The sequence below is a fragment of the Purpureocillium lilacinum genome, assembly GCF_023168085.1.
Source record: "Purpureocillium lilacinum CBS 284.36 DNA, scaffold_3, whole genome shotgun sequence".
In the NCBI taxonomy this organism is placed as follows: domain Eukaryota; kingdom Fungi; phylum Ascomycota; class Sordariomycetes; order Hypocreales; family Ophiocordycipitaceae; genus Purpureocillium; species Purpureocillium lilacinum.
The window spans coordinates 2,097,334-2,114,652 of NW_027072113.1; the positions used below are offsets into that span (position 1 = coordinate 2,097,334).

Sequence of the window (17,319 nt, forward strand, 5' to 3'; positions counted from 1 at the left end):
GATTGTGGTTCATCCCACGAAGTTGGTCGCGTTTCTCTGATTGTTATGTCTTGTAATCATGCGATACTCTTGATGACCTCGTTGACCAACCCAATCAGATGCTGGCGTACGTGATCGTCCGTAAGCACCGAGCTGTAATTCCACGCCGCCCAGACTGCCACCAGCGGCGACCCGTACCGAATTGCCTTAGAAATAGCACTGCTCGAGCGTCCTCCGCCCCTCGTCCTCGCACCTGCCTTCCCATCCCGCGAACGCCCGGCTCGTCCTGGGCCGCCAAGATATGTCGACAGCGACACCAAGCTCTCCCGGTTCTTGTCTTCGCGGCCCCAGCCCTGGTAGTACACCGCGTGCGGGCGAGTCACTGCGTACGACGTTAGCCCAGAGCTGCGCGCCTCCGAGCCAGACACCGCCTCGTAACGTGTGACCTGCGGCACCACGGAGATCTTGACACGCGCAATGTGCGCGAAGTCGCCTCGCCCCGACGTCCCGCTGAGCTTGAGCGCCTCGCGCCGACCCCGTTCGAAGGTGTCGTCCGAGACGTTGACTTGCCCAAACGCACACACCTCGCCGGGCCGTAACCAGTCTATCTGGGTGATGCACGTGGATAGCTGCATTCCCACGCTGAGCCAGGCCGCGTGGGCGATGATATCGTGGAGTTTCTGATAGAGGGTCGATTGAGACTCTTCCGGGTTGCGCAGGCGGCCGCACACTAGCCTATGAACCGGGAGCAACATGCGCATGATCGCTTGCGTTGCCTCCTCGACCTCGTCCCAGAACTGCGGTGGCTCCAAGGACCCTTCTCCACGCAAATATGTTAGGTTGCGGCCGACACGATTTGCCGATCGCAGAAACCCTGACGCCGTGTTAGATGGTGTCTTGTTCGCCGTTCCCACAGCATCTTACCTTCTACTTGTAAATATTCCGCGTCTTCAGCCTGGAGCTGGGCCTGGTGCTGTTCCGAACTTCCAAAGAGCCCGCACGAGAAGACATGATCATCCAAGGCGCGTCCTATGACACCCTGAAGCAAGTACGTCCGCTCGTCACCATTGCGCAGCAACGAGTCCCAGTCCGCACCGCGTATGCCGGGACGGGCAATGGCCTCGACGTGGCGGCAAAAGGTGTTGCTCAGCTTGCTCTTCCACGGCGACGCATCCTGCTTCAGGGACTCAGTGCCGAACACGGCTCGAACAAGATCGTAGGCGGCAGAGTACACACGCGAGAAATGCAGCTCAAAGAACTCGTGAGGCAGCTTGTCGTTGAACTTGGCAAAGTCGAGTCGACTGCGAGTCGCTCGATACTTTGTCTTCATGTCGCTGCCCGCCAGGGGTGAGCGTGTTCTTCGGTCCATTGCGAAATCACAGATGGGGTTCTCGCTGGAGTGCAGAGTCGGTCGCTCGAGGTCCTGTTCATTGTACAGGCCTAGATATAATGGTTCACGGGTCCATCAGGGAGGCAAATCGCTTTGTGCGAGACGCGCCATGGTGCCTCATTGTGGGCTTTGGACGATGAGCCTTGTTTGGTGGCCATCCCGTCTGTGTTGGACGTCTCATTGTGGTGAGGCTTCAAGGACTCTAAAAGGCGCCTCGACGGGAGGTGTTGCAGATCACATTGTAATCAAAGTCTTTTGTGGACAACGAGACAATGGTCGCTTCGTCCACGAGGCTGTGCAGGAATGCTCGGGCCGCTTCCCTGGGTTTTGGATGCAAGGCCACTTTGATGTTCATTCAAACACCGACTCCATTGAACAGCCACTGAAAGGTGTAAATTCAGGGTCCTGCAGTAGGCGGAAGCTTGGTTCATGCGTGGGCGTTATTGGTGCCTGATCGTTCAGGCATAAAGGTCACGGCCGCAGTGGCAGGCGCGACGCTCTGGCGAAACGGAATTTTTGCGGCTCGGGTCCCTGTCCACCAGAGCCACATCCCTCTGCAACTTCCATCGCCCACCTCCCCGCCAAATCCATCACCTCGAGCCGACTTTTGCCTGGAGCAGAGTCGCATCGCTGAACCCTCTCATCGGCCAAGAGATAGTCGATCTAATTCCTGTTTGCTCTCCGGCGATCTCGCGTGCCAGAGACCCCAAATACCGCTTCAACAAGCCATCGCATCATCACCCTTTCACATCGCCACCGAGCATCACATCGCACAATGGCGGCCACGGCGACCGAATCGGCCCACATGGACCAGCAGGTCGACCTCTCGACGATCCCCATCTCCCCCAACGGCAAGGACGAGACCGAGACCAAGGGCGACGACAAGCCCGTCACCGTCTTCCACGACAAGGACAACTTCAACGTCAAGCACCCTCTGCAGAACAAGTGGACTCTGTGGTTCACCAAGCCTCCCAGCGGGAAGGTGCGTCTGGGATCCGCATTTCGTCGCCGTGAACTTGGCTGACTGACGTGAGCAGGGCGACAACTGGAACGACCTGCTGAAGGAGGTCATCACCTTTGACTCGGTCGAGGAGTTCTGGGGAGTCTACGTGGGTTTTCGGTCCGATCAGTCGGCCTGCCGCAGCTAACATCTCCATTTTCAGAACAATGTCGCCCCCGTCTCGTCTCTCCCGCAAAAGGCCGACTACCATCTGTTCAAGGCCGGCGTCCGACCCGAGTGGGAGGACCCCCAGAACAAGCACGGCGGCAAGTGGTCGTACCAGTACAAGGACAAGCAGAGCGTCGACGTCGACCGCCTCTGGCTTCAGGTGATGATGGGCGCTATCGGCGAGACGCTTGAAGATGAGGACGACGGCGAGGTGATGGGTGTCGTCGTCAACGTCCGCAAGGCCTTCTACCGCATTGGTGTCTGGACGCGGACCATCGGCAAGAGCATTCCCGGCCGCGGCGATGGCGATGTGGCCGGCGGCAAGGGCCGCACCAACGACAAGGGCAAGGAGATTCTCATGTCCATCGGCCGGCGCTTCAAGGAGATCCTGGAGCTGCCCGCCGCCGCCCTGGTCGAGTTCTCGGGCCACACGGACAGCGCGCACGCAGGCAGCACGAGGGCAAAGGCCAAGTACACGGCATAGGCGGGTGCGAGTGCAAGTGTTGGAGGGAAATGGCATTTGACTATGATATCCGTCCACTGGTGTCTGACGCTTGGGGATGAATGACTGCACTGCAACGCGGATGGCAGCGCTCACATGCCGGATCCAATGGTTCGGCTGTTTACGATACTCACGCATCGTCTGGGCACAAATCTAGTTTCACGGCGGCGTCTAGGAAGCTATTGCATGTTTTTGGTGACGGACGCCGAGAGAGAGGCCATAAAAATAGATTCATGTTGGCCGCGCTTGTCTACCCAGCGTCTATTGGTGAAGTGTGTGTTGTGTTGTACATGTCTACGCTAAATTACAGTTCATCTCCACTGGTCTCGTCGACGAAAATCGCCTTGACGAGCTGCTTCTTGTTGATCTTGCCCATGGCATTGCGAGGGATGTGGTCGACGACCTTCATGACCTGGGGGATCTTGTAGTTGGCGAGGCGGGACTTGAGGGCGCGGCGCATCTCGAGGGGCGACCACTTCTGCACGACGTCGCGGTCGAGGATGATGACAGCGCCGACCTTTTGGCCCCAGTTGCCGCTGGGGACGGCGACGACGGCGGCCTCGGCGACCTCGGGCAGGGAGAGGAGCTCGCGCTCGACCTCGAGGGCCGAGACCTTTTCGCCGCCCGTCTTGATGATGTCGGCGGTGCGGCGGCCGAGGATGAAGTACATTGGGCCACGGGCCCAGGGCTGGTCGGGGGCGTGGCCCGCGGACGGCACGGGGCGGCGGACGGCGACGTCGCCCGTCTTAAACCAGGGGCGCCCGCCGCTGCTGCTGTCGTCGTTGGGGTCCGTGACGAACTCCTTGGCCGTGGCGTCGGGGTTGCGCCAGTACTCTTGGAAGATGGTTGGACCGCGGAGCTGGATCTCGCCCGCGCGCTCGCGGCCCGTCACAGGGTCGACGTCCTGGTCCTCGGGGATGACCTCGCCGGTGTCGACGTCGACGAGGCGGGCTTGGACTGAGGGCAAGGGCCAGCCGACGGAGGCGTCGACGCGGTCTTCAAAGGCGAGGCCGCAGCTGAGGGCCATGCCGACCTCGGTCATGCCGTAGCGCTCGAGGAGGACGTTTCCGCGGCTGAGGTCGCGCCAGGCGGCCTTGACGGGGGTGGGGAGTGCGGCGGAGCCCGAGATGGCGAGGCGCATGTGCGCTGGGGAGACGGCGTCGCGGGCGGCAAGCTGGACCGCGGGGGAGAGGTGCTTGTGGCTGGCGAGGAGGCGGCTGTAGACGGTGGGCACGACGGTGAAGAAGGTGATCGGGGGAGGGAGTGTTGAGGCGGCTGTCCCCGTTCCGTTCGTTGTCGGTATCGTCGTCGTGCCGTTAGTCGTGGGGGGCGGAGGAGTGGAGGTAGATGAGGTGCCGTTGGTGAGCGTGCCATTTGTGGAAGGAGACGCGGGCGTGGTCCCGTTGGTGGTACTGCCGTTGGCGGCAGGGAGAAAGGGAGCGGCGAGGCGGCGCCAGACGGCATCGGCGTTAAAGGGGAACATGAACTCGATGGAAGAGCCGGCGAGGAGGGGCGTCAACACGGCGTTGACCGTGCCATGAATGTGGTGCAAGGGGAGGACATGAAGGAGTCGGTCCGCTGGCGTGTAGTTCCAAGCCTCGATGAGGGAGCGCGATTGCGCCGTGAGGACGGCCTGAGGAAGAAGGACGCCTTTCTGTATCCATTGCGTCAGTCATGGTCTCAAGAGCCGGCCGCTGGGTCATTCGGGAGGGCCCAGATTCCCCCGGCGAGAGATAAGGGAGGTTTTTACATACAGGACGGTTTGTCGTGCCGGAGGTGTAGAGCATCAAGCCGGCGCCGGCCGGGTCCGCGTCATCCAGGGATACGGTATCGGGCGCCGCGCTGCCGCTGCCGAGGTGCTTCGGCAGTTCGACGTGCGTGGGCGGGGAGGCCAGCCCCGTGGCGAGCACCTCGCTGGCCTTGGAGGTGAACCGCGGCGACGAGACGAGCAGGCAGGCCTGGCTGTGGTCGAGAATGTACTGCAGCTCCGGGGCGGGGAAGGCCGGGGATAGAGGCACAGCAATGGCGCGGGCGGCCAGGCAAGCCAGCAACGTTACTGTGATTGACTTCAGTCAGCAGGGGCAATTCCAATATCAAGGCGGAAGCCTGGGGCTCGAACCGCCAAAGCCATGATATGGAGGGAGCCGAGCATTGGGCTTGACGTACCGACGTAGTCGTAGCTGTTTTCGACGAGAAAGGCGATGCGCTCGCCATCGAGTCCGGCGCCGGCGGGGCGGGCATCACGGAGGCGGTCCCGGGCACGACTCACGTCGGCGAGGAGCTCGCCGTAGGTGAATATCCGACCGGAGAGAGAGTGAACGACGGCTGTGGAACGCGGGTCATGGCGAGCGACGGCCTCGAAGATGGGCAGCCGCGGGAGGGTGGAGAGCATCCTTGAGTGTACCCGGCGCGCGCACGAGCATGCAGAGGACGCGGACGATGCGCTGCGGCGGCTGCGGCGAGACGCGAGACGTAGGACGGATGAGGAGGAGCTGTAGCGAGTGGAGGTGGTGGCGGCCGCAGAGGAGGCCGCGCGCCGGGACAAGACAGATGTTGGCGCAACGGCGGCGGCAGAGGGACCGAGGATCATGAAGATGGAGGAGAGGGAAGAGGAAGGGGAGGGGAGGGGAAGGGGCAAGGCCCCCGCGTGCAGCGCCGGCGGCATGTAGGTGAGATTTGACCAGAAGCTCCGTGAGAGGGCGCGGCGTCGGCGTCGGCGGCGGGAGCGAGCCGCAGCAGCAGCATGGATGGATGGGCCGAGGGAGGGGGGATGGACGTTGCGGGTTCGCCGTGTTGCAATCAGTGGCCGGCGTTGCTCGCTTTTGCAGGGCGACGGCCGCTGCAGTGGAACCGCAGCGCGTCGTTGGCGCGGGGCCGGATGCCAGATGTAGGTGCCGAGGGGTCACCTCGATCAACGAAGAGAGAATTGTTGTCCATTGCAATTCCAGTACTGCTGCGCTCTGGATGCTGAATAATCTCCGCACGGCTAGAGGAATATGGACTACGCAATGCCCAGCTTTGAGTGAGACGGGCGCAGCAGGAACGGGGCCATGTGCTCCTGCCGCGCCGGCTGAGGAAGGGAGGACGGCGTCCGGCCGCCGGGCCGGACTCCGACGACACCCGGGCATCGTGACCACCGCGTGTGTCGCACACTTCACATGCACGTACACCTGCACAGCGTGGTGATGCCCAATCCAACGCCCGCATGCGGCAATGTGTCTGCACGTCATTGGATGGGCTTGGCGCGAGAAGGGACGTTCGGACACCAGGTCTTCATGTTTCTCTTCATGTTTGGCCGCCAATGTTAAAGCATTTGCTGCCGTTGCTGTCGTGAATGCCGCCGGTGTCGTTGTCGGCTTTGCTGGCGTTACCGTACTCTCTGGTGTCCAATTGTAAATTCCCCTTGGAGTTCTGCACGGGACGCTCATGGTGCTACTGGTCGGTTGTGGACGGCATGTCCTTTTCTATGTCGACCATTTTTGCTCCGGTCGGCTTGGTTCGTGATGTGAGGCCCGTCGACGCCTTGTCCCACAGCCATTGGATGCTCATATCACTTGGCGAGTGATCAGAATCGAACCCCCACCATGGTCTCGCATATTCCGTCCACATGCAAGTTGCAATGGTAAAGAATTCAGCCCAGTATCCGGAACTCCCGTAGTCAAGGCCATGCTGCAATCGCGCACCCGAGACCCAGGCTGTGCGGTGCCCCACGCCCAGTGGGTCCCCTGCAGCACAGAAAAACTTTTCACGCCACCTTCTTAGTCCAAAATACCGCACCGTCTTCCAACAAGAACAGCTTGACAGCTTTCAAAGCTTCCTTAGCTCAGTTGGTTAGAGCGTGGGACTAATATTCCTTGGTCATCTCAAGGTCACAGGTTCGACCCCTGTAGGGAGCAAGCTGATTATTTTTTTGTTTATGAGGCCTCGGGCGTCTTCTTTTTGCCGTTTTGTCGTCGTTTTGTCCGTCTGGTGGTCGGTGGCGATGTGTGTGTAAGTTGGTGGTGGGCGTGCACGTGACTGGGACGCGGCTACCCTGGAGTGAATGGCCGACTTTGCAGAGTCGATCACAGCGCCGACACTGCGGCAGGCTTTTTGATTTTTGTGTCGGTTTTCGATTTCTCCAGTTCTCTTGTCTTCTTGCCCCTTTTTCTCTTCACTCCTGTTGTTGGTGTTGTCCAAGGAGTGCTGCGCATTCATGTACGCGGAAATTGTTACACCTGCGTCCATCCGCTGAACCACCTCCCTTACCGTGTTGGTACACAAGCAAGATCACGCCCTGCACGCCCAATAAAGTGAAATTTCACATTCTTTTTGCTCTTCTCACAACGTCTGACCGGGTTTGCGCCCTTCTTTGTAAACCAAACAAAAATTTCGCGTGCTGTTGGCTTTGTGCCTCACGTGCGTCGCGTCAGAAGTTTTCCAACCGCGACTGTGGGGCGGCATCTCATCCCACTCCCACGGAACACCACATACCTTGGATGATTTGCAGACTGGTATCACGTTGTACGAAAACCCGTCATTGCCATATGCTCAGATTAGGAGGGTCTAGCCGCGCCCGGAAGAGGGGTCGGCCCGTATCCCTCTATATCTGCATGTTGTCAAATCGACCATCATCCCATGCAGCATCTCCTCGGTGACTTGTGAGGCCACAGGTGCCAACACCTATGCCTAGACCGTGACGTCTCCAGAGCCCAGGTCATGTTCTTCTGTGAACCCAATTGAACGAGGCATACCGCGCCTATCGAGCGCAAGAGCTCGACACCTTGCGATCGCACGGCTGTCCTCCTACCGTGCGGGTTTACTCGACGTGCTGGCTCCGCGATCTACGCGGACGCACAGATGATGGAAACCCCCTCAAATACCTCGCATCAACACGATATGCGGACGACACGTCCGTATCTGCAGACGCCCCATATGTCCGAACGGCTCTATCGCCTCTCCCCGATTGGGTTTCGGGACAAGACCAGGCACGACAGACAAACAATGTGAGACATGCGCCGGCTTGCAACACAACGGTGAGCAACGTGACTGCGGGCCGAATTGCACGTTGAACCCCGTCCACTGCTCTGCTCTCATACGTCATGCCACTGGAGAGGCCAGTCTCTATGCTCGCAATATCATTATTACATGTACTAGATGCTGTTTGTCTGTAATATGCCGTAATAGCTTCATGCCCCAACCGTACGCCAATGACCCATGCTCGCCTTAATATGCAAAGAGTGCATGCTTTCTTTTCAGATATGCCGAGTTGATGCGTCCCGCGGGCGCGGCAAGCCACCGAAGCGCGGCTCGGCGGCCAAATACACCGTCTGGTACGCCGACGAGGTTCCCATGGCCTTGCGAGACGCTTCCTCCACGTCTCCAGGTTGACCCATGACTTTGCCACAGGCCACGGCACAAAACGCCGTGCCACCGGGGAAACTCTCGCGGCCCAATGATGCCATCTCTCCCTCACACCCTCTCGCGCCCGCAGCAGTCGGCCACCATGCGCTTGCGCCCGACCTTGCGGCTGCGGGCGTTGTACTCCTCGTTGTTCTCGACTTTGACCGGGTCGATGTGCTCGGGCGCCTCGTTGATCAGGCGCGCCACCTCGCGAACCTGGCCGATCTTCCAGCCGCGCAGCACCAGCAGGCATGCCGCGGCGGCCACGAACATGAAGCCCGTGAAGAGCTGCGTGCCCAGGTAGCTGCCGGTGCCGGCGACGATCTGCAGCGCGATGGGCTCGCTGAACAGGCAGGGCAGCATAATGGTCAGCCAGACCAGGCTCAGGGCAGACGGTACGTGCTTGAGACCGACGACCTCGGCGGTGACGGGGCCGATGGTCGTCCAGAAGGTGCCGCCGACGCAGCCGCAGATGATGGCGAAGAAGATGAGCACGCCGTAGACCTTGGCGTTGACCCAGATGACGAGCGAAAACACGCCCGCCAGAAGCGTCATGAGTGCAGACATGTTGATGCGCCCCGTGCGGTCACTAAAGTAGCCCACAAACGGCCGGCCCACGCCCTGGCCGAGGTTGAAGAAGGCGCTGATGAGGGCGGCCTCGGAGGCGCCCAGGCCAATCTCGTTTGCGTAGTTGGCCAAGCTGAAGATGAGAACGACGTAGCCCAGCATGCTGAACCAGCCAAACGCCAGCAGCAGCAGGAACTCGGGGCGGCGGAACAGCGAGGTGTCGAAGGCGAGCTGGCTGGAGCCGATGATCTTGTTGCGGTCGCGCACCAGCAGCGTGCAGGTGGTGTTGACGACAAAGGCGAGGATGCCGAGGATGCGAAACGCCCACTCGATGCCCAGGTTGCGGATCATGGCGCCCGCGGCGAACGAGTACAACAGGCCACCCAGGCCGGAGCCGCACGCGGAGAAGCCGTTGGCGAGGGACCGGCGGGTGCTGAACCACTGCGGCACGATGCCGACCGAGGGCGTGAAGAGGAAGCCCATGCCCAGGCCGAAGAGCACGCCCTGCGTGAGGAACAGGTGCCAGATGCGGTTGGCGAAGCTGGCGCAGATCAGCGAGGCCGTCTCCATGACGACGCCCGCCAGCATGGTGGGCTTGGTGCCGAACTCGCGCGTGCAGATGGTGGCGATGGGCGAGCACAGCAGCGCGCAGCTGATGCTGAGGGAGCCGACGAAGGCGTAGTCGAGGGGCGTCGCCCCGGGGAAGGTGTTGGTCGCGAGGTAGTGCGCGAGGAAGACGCCGTAGGACGAGTTGAGGCCCCAGGTGTGCGCGTTGATGGTGGCCACGCAGGCGGTGCACACCCAGCCGTAGCCGCCGTTGGGGGGCGGCGGCGGGTTGTGGTGAGAGTTGTCGTTATTGTCGTTGCCGCTGCTCTCTTCGTCGTCTTCGTTGTTGTTGGTGTTACCGGCGGTCCGGATGACCGACGGCTCGTGGAAGCCGCGGTTGTCGACATCGTTGTCGTTGATGGTGCTGGCGTCGAGGTTCACGTCCTCGACGACGCCCTTCTTCTTCTCATCGTCCGCGCCAACGGCCGGCTCTTGACCTCTCGCACTGCCGGCACCGTATTGGCCACTGTCCTTTTCCACGGGCGCGGGAGCATCGGACGGGGGACTCGCCTGGGTGTTGTTGCCATTGAGACTGTGACCGTGGTGGTGACCCGGTGCCGGAGCTGACCGGTTGTTGTCTCCCGTGGGCGTGTTGGGCTCCATCTCTCCGCCAGAGGGAGTTATGTGTACCGTGAATGGGAGGGGGGGAGTCGATGATCGAGACTCTTCTCAACTCTCGAATCGACACCTCAGGGTTCGAGTCCGAAGACGGGTTGTTGGTGGTGACCCCTCCCCGCCAGTCACTCACTCAACTCAGAAGAAGCTCGCTCACTCCTCCTGCGCTGCCGGCCGGTGACCAAAGAAGACCCGCCGCCGCTTGCCGTTTTCTCGTGCAGGCCAAAAAGGTGGCGGAGAAACGGTCCCTGTACGCGGAGAACGTATATGTACGTTGGTTACGCAGAATGCGACGCCGGAGGGAACCAACAGGTTGCGATCGAGTTGTCGTTTGTCGTGGAGAGAGAGAGCATACCAAACGGGCAACGCGGAAACGAGGAAAACGGCGGGCAGTGGACGTCCTTTTGAAGAGTCGAGTATCCCGGGGTTTCGCAAACAGGCGGCGCGCGCCTTCTTGCCCCAGTTCAGCCCATGACAAACAAAAGACCGGTGGGAAAAAAACGAATCCATGCGCCGGGAGCCAGCGCCAGCGATGGCCTCGGCGGTCCGAGTCCGCCATACGTGGGAGAGAGGGGGTTGTGGGCTACCCCGAGCCACTTTTCTCGCCGTCCCGCCCTCTCTTGACTCTGACTTGGCCCGTCTATCGCCGCCCAAAAGAGGGCGCCCAAGCGCCAATGGAGGACCTCTCCGAAAACGGGTTGGCTACTCGCCGCGGGCGCGGGAATAGGGCGGTGGTCGGGAATAGGCCGGTGGACGGTTGAGTTGTGGCCCTCTGGTGTGGTGGTTGCAGCATGTGGGTGGTGGTAACGGTAGCTGCGCCCTTGCAAACACACAGCTGCGGCCCCTCGGCGCTCCGGTACGGCAAAAAAAACCTTGGGGAACGCGGGGTGGGAGAGGGTTGCTGGCTGCCACAGAGAGAGGGCTGGATCCGTTTGTTGGACCGAGTGCCCGGGGCCGATGACTTATACCGTCGACAACCACGATATATCTCGAGGCATCAATTGCGCAGACCTTCTCTGCGGCGGCGTCTGAGCGAGGAGTCATTCGCAGCGTGCCCTGTCCAGGCACCGACGAAAGCGCCCTGGAATCAACCATAAGCGGGAACCAAGGGTAAACGGTGACGAGGAAAACCGCCCGAGTCTGAGCAGCGCCGCCGCCGCCGCCGCCGCCGTCGGAGAAAAGCGGGTCGCCACCGCCGCCGCCGCGGCTCGGCCGAAAGATTTTCTTTTGCTCATGGCCCGTCTAAGCCCGACTTACTGTCGACAGTCAGTCGACATTGGGCATTGAACGTTGAACGTTGAACATTGAAACGGTGAAACAGTGACAAAACAAGAGAGAAAGCATCAATTGGCCCCTCCTCGCAGACCACGTCTAGCTGCCGCAGCGGCGCCTCGTCTTATAACACGGCGCCGCCCGTTCACGCCACGCATCGCGCTTGCGAGCGGCCTGTCAAATCCATCCAGGCCGTCTGTCCAGCACCCAACGCCGCCGCCCCAATGTCCCTTTTCATTTCGGCGGCTTCCAGCGAGGCGTGGCGCCGTGGTCCCGGTCGCTGGCGCCCATTGCGCTGAAGAAAGTGGATCGCAGAGCGCCTCGTTCCCAGTACAGGGCCAGGGGAGCAATCTAAAGAGATGATGCCCTTGTACATTACAGTACACAATACGGGCAGACAATGCGTGGAACAGAAAAAAAAAGGAAAAAGAGCAAAATGGGAAAGGTCACGGCGGCACATGCAAAACAACGCCCGCCTACGTCCGATTCCAGATACGTACGTGGTAGTATTGTGGCTGCCACGCTGCATTTACGTAAACGCGCGGGCGACCGGGGGGTCCATCCTCAACGACTGACTGACTGCCTGATGCATATGAATTTCACTCGCGTCGGCTCGGCGCGCGCCGATGTGAGACCCGGACCCTGGGTCCCCCGTCTCACACACACATACATCGGAAGCAAAGGCCCGGACCGGATCAGCCCAGATCGAGGCGTCGGAGAGGGCCTCCCCCGATCCTGCTCATTTTCGTTACGAGACAAGGAATGGTGCAAAAAAAAAAAAAAAACCAGACTTTCACAGTCATGTGAACAAGGATGCATTGACGCGATCCCATGTGACTGACACGTCCGGCCCCCGTCCGCGTTGTGACTCGTGAGACTCACTCGGCACGATGCGAGGCCGGGAAGCGAGAACAAAGACGACAGACCGCCGCATGCAAGTCTCCGGAGGCTGCAGACGTTACTGAGCACACCCGAATCCCACGCGGTAACGAGGCCGGCACTCAGCACGGCCAAAGATGTTGGGGGTGCACTGTATACATGAGATACAGTACCGTATTAATAAATCAATATCGCACCCAACTCCATGGCCGTGCCCAGCCTCGAGTGAGTGAGTGCACGGAGGCCGCACAGACGGCCCAGGACGTATTGCATACGGCGCTCAACATACAGTACGCGCAGCGGAGCAAAGCACGGAGAATGTACATGAAACTCCACGTTGCCAACGCGGGATATCAGTTAGGTGCCAGCTTAGCCTCGCCAGCCGGATGACCTCCCGGTGAAAATCTCTCCTCACCACGTGGCGCAGTCGTCGCGTAGGCACGGCGTATGTGCGTCTAAGAACGCTTGGGCTGTCATGTTAGGCCTATGGAAGCACGAACGCATGGTGATCCTCGGTATCGATCGTGGCCAGGCACACTGTTGGCTGCCCTGTAGCTCAGCCCTCCGTCAAATGGCGTCCTTGGGTTCGCCGCACGCCCCAGTGCGTGCTGAAGTTGGCCTCTATCCGAAACCAACGACACAGCGCAGCACAACACAACACCATGGCCACGCCCGGTTGGCCCGATCCGTTGGTGTTGGACTCACCCGTCGACCAATGGTCTCGACAGAAGTCCTCCCCCAGCCACCTCAGCTGGCCCGATGCCCGTGAGCCTCGAGGTTCCGTTGCTCCGGGACAGGGCGGGATATCCAACAGACCACGGCCAGACGGGCAACCGCATCGTGAACTTTTGTAGATAGTTTTTCCCTTCGAGGCCACAGCCGCGCGTATAACGAATCTGCCGAGTCGAGATCTTCCCAACACATGTTTTCACCGCACCGTCGAGAGCACAACCGCGCGTATGATGAGTCTGCCTGAGTCGAGATCTCCCCAACGCATGTTTCACCGCACCGTACAAGAATAGCATCCATCAAAGTCTCATCATTAGATTGGCTACGTACGGACCAAATACGTCACCGCGACCACATCCCACGCTCTCTCTCCCCTCCCCGGTCGACCTTGAAAAAGTGTTGGGCGGCGACAGGCCAAGCCAACCGATCAATGGGCGGCGGGCCTGGGATCGCCTTCCGTCCACGTCGATCGGGGTTGGTGCACGTCCTCCGTACGTCCCGGCAAAGAGGTATCATCAAGGGCTCCCGCGTTTTATTTGTCAAAGGCTCATTACTCAGCTCGGCGCACGAATTCGACGACAGACGACAACGGTGCAGGTGGGGGCATGTTTGCTACCCTCATGCCTGCTCGCGCTCCGTCTTGATGCCGCGGCGCTCGCGACCCTTGTCAGACCAGGGGAAGTGGAAAACGGGCACCTGGAAGAACGAGTTGCTGGGGGAGAGAAAAAACCGTTAGCATGACGAGTCAGACAGGGGGGGATCACGGACTCCCGGTCTGAGCTTACCTGCTGTCCTGGATACCGGCGAGGGCGTTGTACCACGCCAAGAACGCCGCGAGGAAGCCAAAGAAACCGCCAGTCTTCTGAAGGGCGAGGCCGGCGGACTTGTTGCCCAGGTCGTTGGCGTACTGCTCCATGGCGAGGAAGAGGAAGGCGAGGTCCAGAGTGAAGAAGAGGAGGAAGAAGGCGACGGTCGAGCGTAGCGTGCAGAGCAGCAGTATGGTGGTGAAGATGAACCAGCCAGTGAGGAAGAAGCCGAGGACGCTGAACACATTGCCCTCGTAGGGGCCAGTCTTGGCCGTGATGCCCCAGTTGGGCGTCAGAAGGATGGCGTACGAGATCCAGAAGCCGCCGTACGAGGAGAGAGCCGTCGCGCCGAACGTGTTGCCGCAGGCCATTTCCCTGCCATCTCGTTTAGCGACACACACAATCTTGGGCACGTATCGCGCCAAGAAATACGAAGAAACAAAGAGAGAGCTCACCACATGCCAGCGCACAGCTGGACGAGGCCACCGTAGCCAAAGGCCAGGGGCACGACGATGTTGGGCGCAGAGACGCCGCGCGCGTGCATGTTGACGGCGGACAGGACAAAGGTGGTGAGGGCAAAGGCGCAGAGGCCCAGGGGCGCGGGATTGGCGAGCTTGCGGTGCTCGTAGGGCTTCCACATGCCCGGGTTGAGGGTGCCGGCATCGGCCTGGGCGAATCCGGTCGTCATCTGGGAGTAGTCGTGGTGGTGATGGCGGTGAACGTGGTGGTCGCCGTTGGCGCCGTTGGAGTTGACGATGTCGGCCTTTTCAGCGTTGGCCGCCGGGGGCACGACGGTGGCGGACTCGGTCGACATGATGTATGATGCGGACTTTTGGCGCGTACGTAGGCGTAGCGTGCGTGCCGGGCGTGGAATGCGGATCGGGGCACCGGCGTCCGGGCTCTGGGTGGTGTGATGGTGGTGAGGGCGCGAGGGAGTAGCAGCAGGTTAAAGTGTGGGTATCCTGTGGCGGCAGCACCGGGTATCGGGACGGCCGAGGGCCAGCAACACAAAAAGACAACGGACGGGTGAGAGGGAGGAGGAGGAGGAGGCTGACACGGAAGGACGAGAAGGAACAAAAACCTGGGGAAGCAGGGCGGAGAGGGGGGAGGGAAGGACGGGACGTTTATAAGTAGGGTCGGGCAAGTTGAGGCCGAGCAGCAGGGTGTTGTTACTACTACGTACTACAGCACGACACGCCTCTCACACACACGTACTCGTAGCGTGGGACCAGGCACTCACTCAGCCAGAGAAGCATTTCATTATTTTAGCATTGGCAGGCCATTGGGAGGGGCCCCCCTCCCCCCGGGTGAGAGGAGCCCTGCAGGGACGACTCAGACGGGGTCCCGCCATGGGCCAGCTATGGGCCTCGTCACGAGACAACGGGGACAGGGACGGAGACTTTGTGTGAGCGTGTTGGGGCAGCGATGAACGACGCGATGCGGCGGACAGGCGGGCGACCAGACCGAGGTGGCAGGGTTGGGGGGGACCAGATGGGGGGGCGTACAACGAGTACCTTCTCCTACACAACGAGGATGGACATGTACCTGCCTGGCAGTCATGCTGGTCGACGAGCGGGCGATGCGGCCCTTGGCTGGTGCTGGAGCTGGAGCTGCTGGCACGGGTTGGCGGCGCGTTGTGGGCACAGCGCGGAAGCTTGTCGCGCGACTAATACCGCTGGCCGCTGCTGCTAACGTTGGTGCTCCGTCACAACGACGGCGACGTCTCCAGCGGGTGGACGAAGGGATGTCGGGGCCAAGGCTAGCCGGGTGGCCGGGTGGGCCGCCGCCGCCGTGGTCTGGGGGGTGTGCGCGTGTGCTTGGGTGTGTGGATGGGCGTGCTGGATGGATGGGATGGGCATGGATGGAGGAGGAGCGGCGGCCGATGGACGATGCATGGATGGCTGGCTGGATGGATGGATGAATGGGCGATGATGGATGTGTGGGCGGATGGATGGACGACCGAGGGGAAGGGAGAGAGAGATCAGCCATTGATTGACCCAGCATCCCAGGATGTGATGCCAGGCCAGGGCGGCAAAGCTGGGGGGGTTTCCAGTTTTGGTTCTGGTGGTGTTGACTGGATGGGCCACGCTCTACTGGACGAAGGGGGCGGCGAGAACAGGCAGATGGCCGTTCAACAGGCGTGTCTTTCAAGTCTCCCCTCTGCCACTGCCTCATCGAGTTGGCCAAGCTAGCACTGTCCGCACTTAGTCTACAGTACGGAGGGACAGAACGGCGTACCCTCTTAGTTTGCGGACGGAGGGAAGTCTGTCTAGTGGAGGAGCACCGCAAATCGTCCCACTTGTTCCTCCCTCACCTGATGCCCGGACAGCCCATGGGGTGGTGCTTTGCTTTCCGCACCAAATCCCGTGATGGTGGCGCCGCCGCTGAAGACAAAAAAAAGGCGTATCGTCCAGAGGGTCAGCACTCTCAACAGAAAAGCAAAGAACAATCGCCAAGGGGGGCGGGAGGCAGAAAAATTCTCGAACCCGTCCCGAACCCGGGGTGGAGTCCTCCGCGGCGCCCGCTTTGCTCGTCCACTAAGTAATGGCGTTGCTGCTGCTGCTGCTGTTGCTTCCACATGTTTGTTCGCAGTCTGGCTCCTGCTACGGCTGGGCGTCGCATGCCGCGCCGCTCATCGCCGGTCGGCGCTCCACGGGACCGGTCGGACGCCTCTTTCTCACCGTCTTGCGGCGTTGGTGACTGCAACACCGCTGCAGTTGTCCCGTACTATTACCATTACGGGCGCCGCAGCCGCAGCTGGCAGCGCAGTGCGGCTAGTCTTTTTCTTCTCTCTTGGGCTGGGCTGGGCTGGGCAGGCGGGTCTCCAGGGCTGGAGCCTCATCTCGACCGGCGCAGATTCTTCCCATCGGCGGCGGCCCCCGGGGAGGAGGAGGAGACGGAAAGGAGGAGGCACGACGCGGGCGGGACTCGTGTCTTTTTTTCTCTTTGATAACGCCATTTTATTAACCAAGGCAAAGGTGGAATTACTCGTACATAATACGTATTGCGCACACGCAATGCGTCGTCTGCCGCTGCCGCTGCAGCACGATGGGGACGGACAAAGCGCCATGCTTGAACGCTACTATAATACCCGTACGAGTGGTATTGTACGGATCCGCAACGTGGGGAGGAGTGGCGGCTGCTCTGTGCGCAAGAACAACACCCCGTCGCCGCCGTTGTCTTCGTCGTAGTCGTCGTCGTCGTCGCCGTCGTGTTGGACATGGAGACGAGCCAGCAGTAACAGAGCCCCAGCCAGAGAGAGACGCGAGAGCTCGGACTCCGGCCGTGTTTCTGGAACACCCTCCATGTCTCTCCCCCTCCTCCACCCCTTCCCTTGCCCGGGGGGGTACCTGGCTGCCAGGCCGGGCTTCTTCTCCAGTTATAATTACCCTTCCCATGCGCCGCCAGCCCACCTGCCCGCCCG

General features: G+C 60.9%; 5 protein-coding genes and 1 non-coding gene across 6 annotated transcripts; 2 read left to right on the forward strand and 4 right to left on the reverse strand.

Annotated features, from left to right (window-relative positions):
- Positions 1-56: 56 nt before the first annotated feature.
- On the reverse strand, positions 57-1,348 carry PLICBS_004217 (uncharacterized protein; the record flags this gene model as incomplete). Its single annotated transcript, XM_018327064.2, has 2 exons — positions 57-853; positions 904-1,348. The coding sequence occupies 2 exons, from the start codon at positions 1,346-1,348 to the stop codon at positions 57-59; spliced, it is 1,242 nt and encodes a 413-aa protein (XP_018174526.2).
- Positions 1,349-2,144: 796 nt separating this feature from the next.
- PLICBS_004218 (eukaryotic translation initiation factor 4E) lies at positions 2,145-3,021 on the forward strand (the record flags this gene model as incomplete). Its single annotated transcript, XM_018327063.1, has 3 exons — positions 2,145-2,351; positions 2,407-2,478; positions 2,533-3,021. 3 exons carry the CDS (start codon positions 2,145-2,147, stop codon positions 3,019-3,021), a joined length of 768 nt encoding a protein of 255 aa, XP_018174525.1.
- A 322-nt stretch (positions 3,022-3,343) lies between these two features.
- On the reverse strand, positions 3,344-5,431 carry PLICBS_004219 (uncharacterized protein; the record flags this gene model as incomplete). Its single annotated transcript, XM_018327062.2, has 3 exons — positions 3,344-4,693; positions 4,794-5,095; positions 5,206-5,431. The coding sequence occupies 3 exons, from the start codon at positions 5,429-5,431 to the stop codon at positions 3,344-3,346; spliced, it is 1,878 nt and encodes a 625-aa protein (XP_018174524.2).
- Positions 5,432-6,851: 1,420 nt separating this feature from the next.
- Positions 6,852-6,935, forward strand: PLICBS_004220. Its single transcript has one exon. It is a non-coding gene; the product is annotated as a tRNA-Ile (tRNA).
- Positions 6,936-8,490: 1,555 nt separating this feature from the next.
- PLICBS_004221 (uncharacterized protein) lies at positions 8,491-10,197 on the reverse strand (the record flags this gene model as incomplete). Its single annotated transcript, XM_018327061.2, has 1 exon — positions 8,491-10,197. The coding sequence occupies one exon, from the start codon at positions 10,195-10,197 to the stop codon at positions 8,491-8,493; it is 1,707 nt and encodes a 568-aa protein (XP_018174523.2).
- A 3,510-nt stretch (positions 10,198-13,707) lies between these two features.
- PLICBS_004222 (uncharacterized protein) lies at positions 13,708-14,709 on the reverse strand (the record flags this gene model as incomplete). Its single annotated transcript, XM_018327059.1, has 3 exons — positions 13,708-13,801; positions 13,875-14,270; positions 14,351-14,709. The coding sequence occupies 3 exons, from the start codon at positions 14,707-14,709 to the stop codon at positions 13,708-13,710; spliced, it is 849 nt and encodes a 282-aa protein (XP_018174521.1).
- Between the last annotated feature and the right edge of the window lie 2,610 nt (positions 14,710-17,319).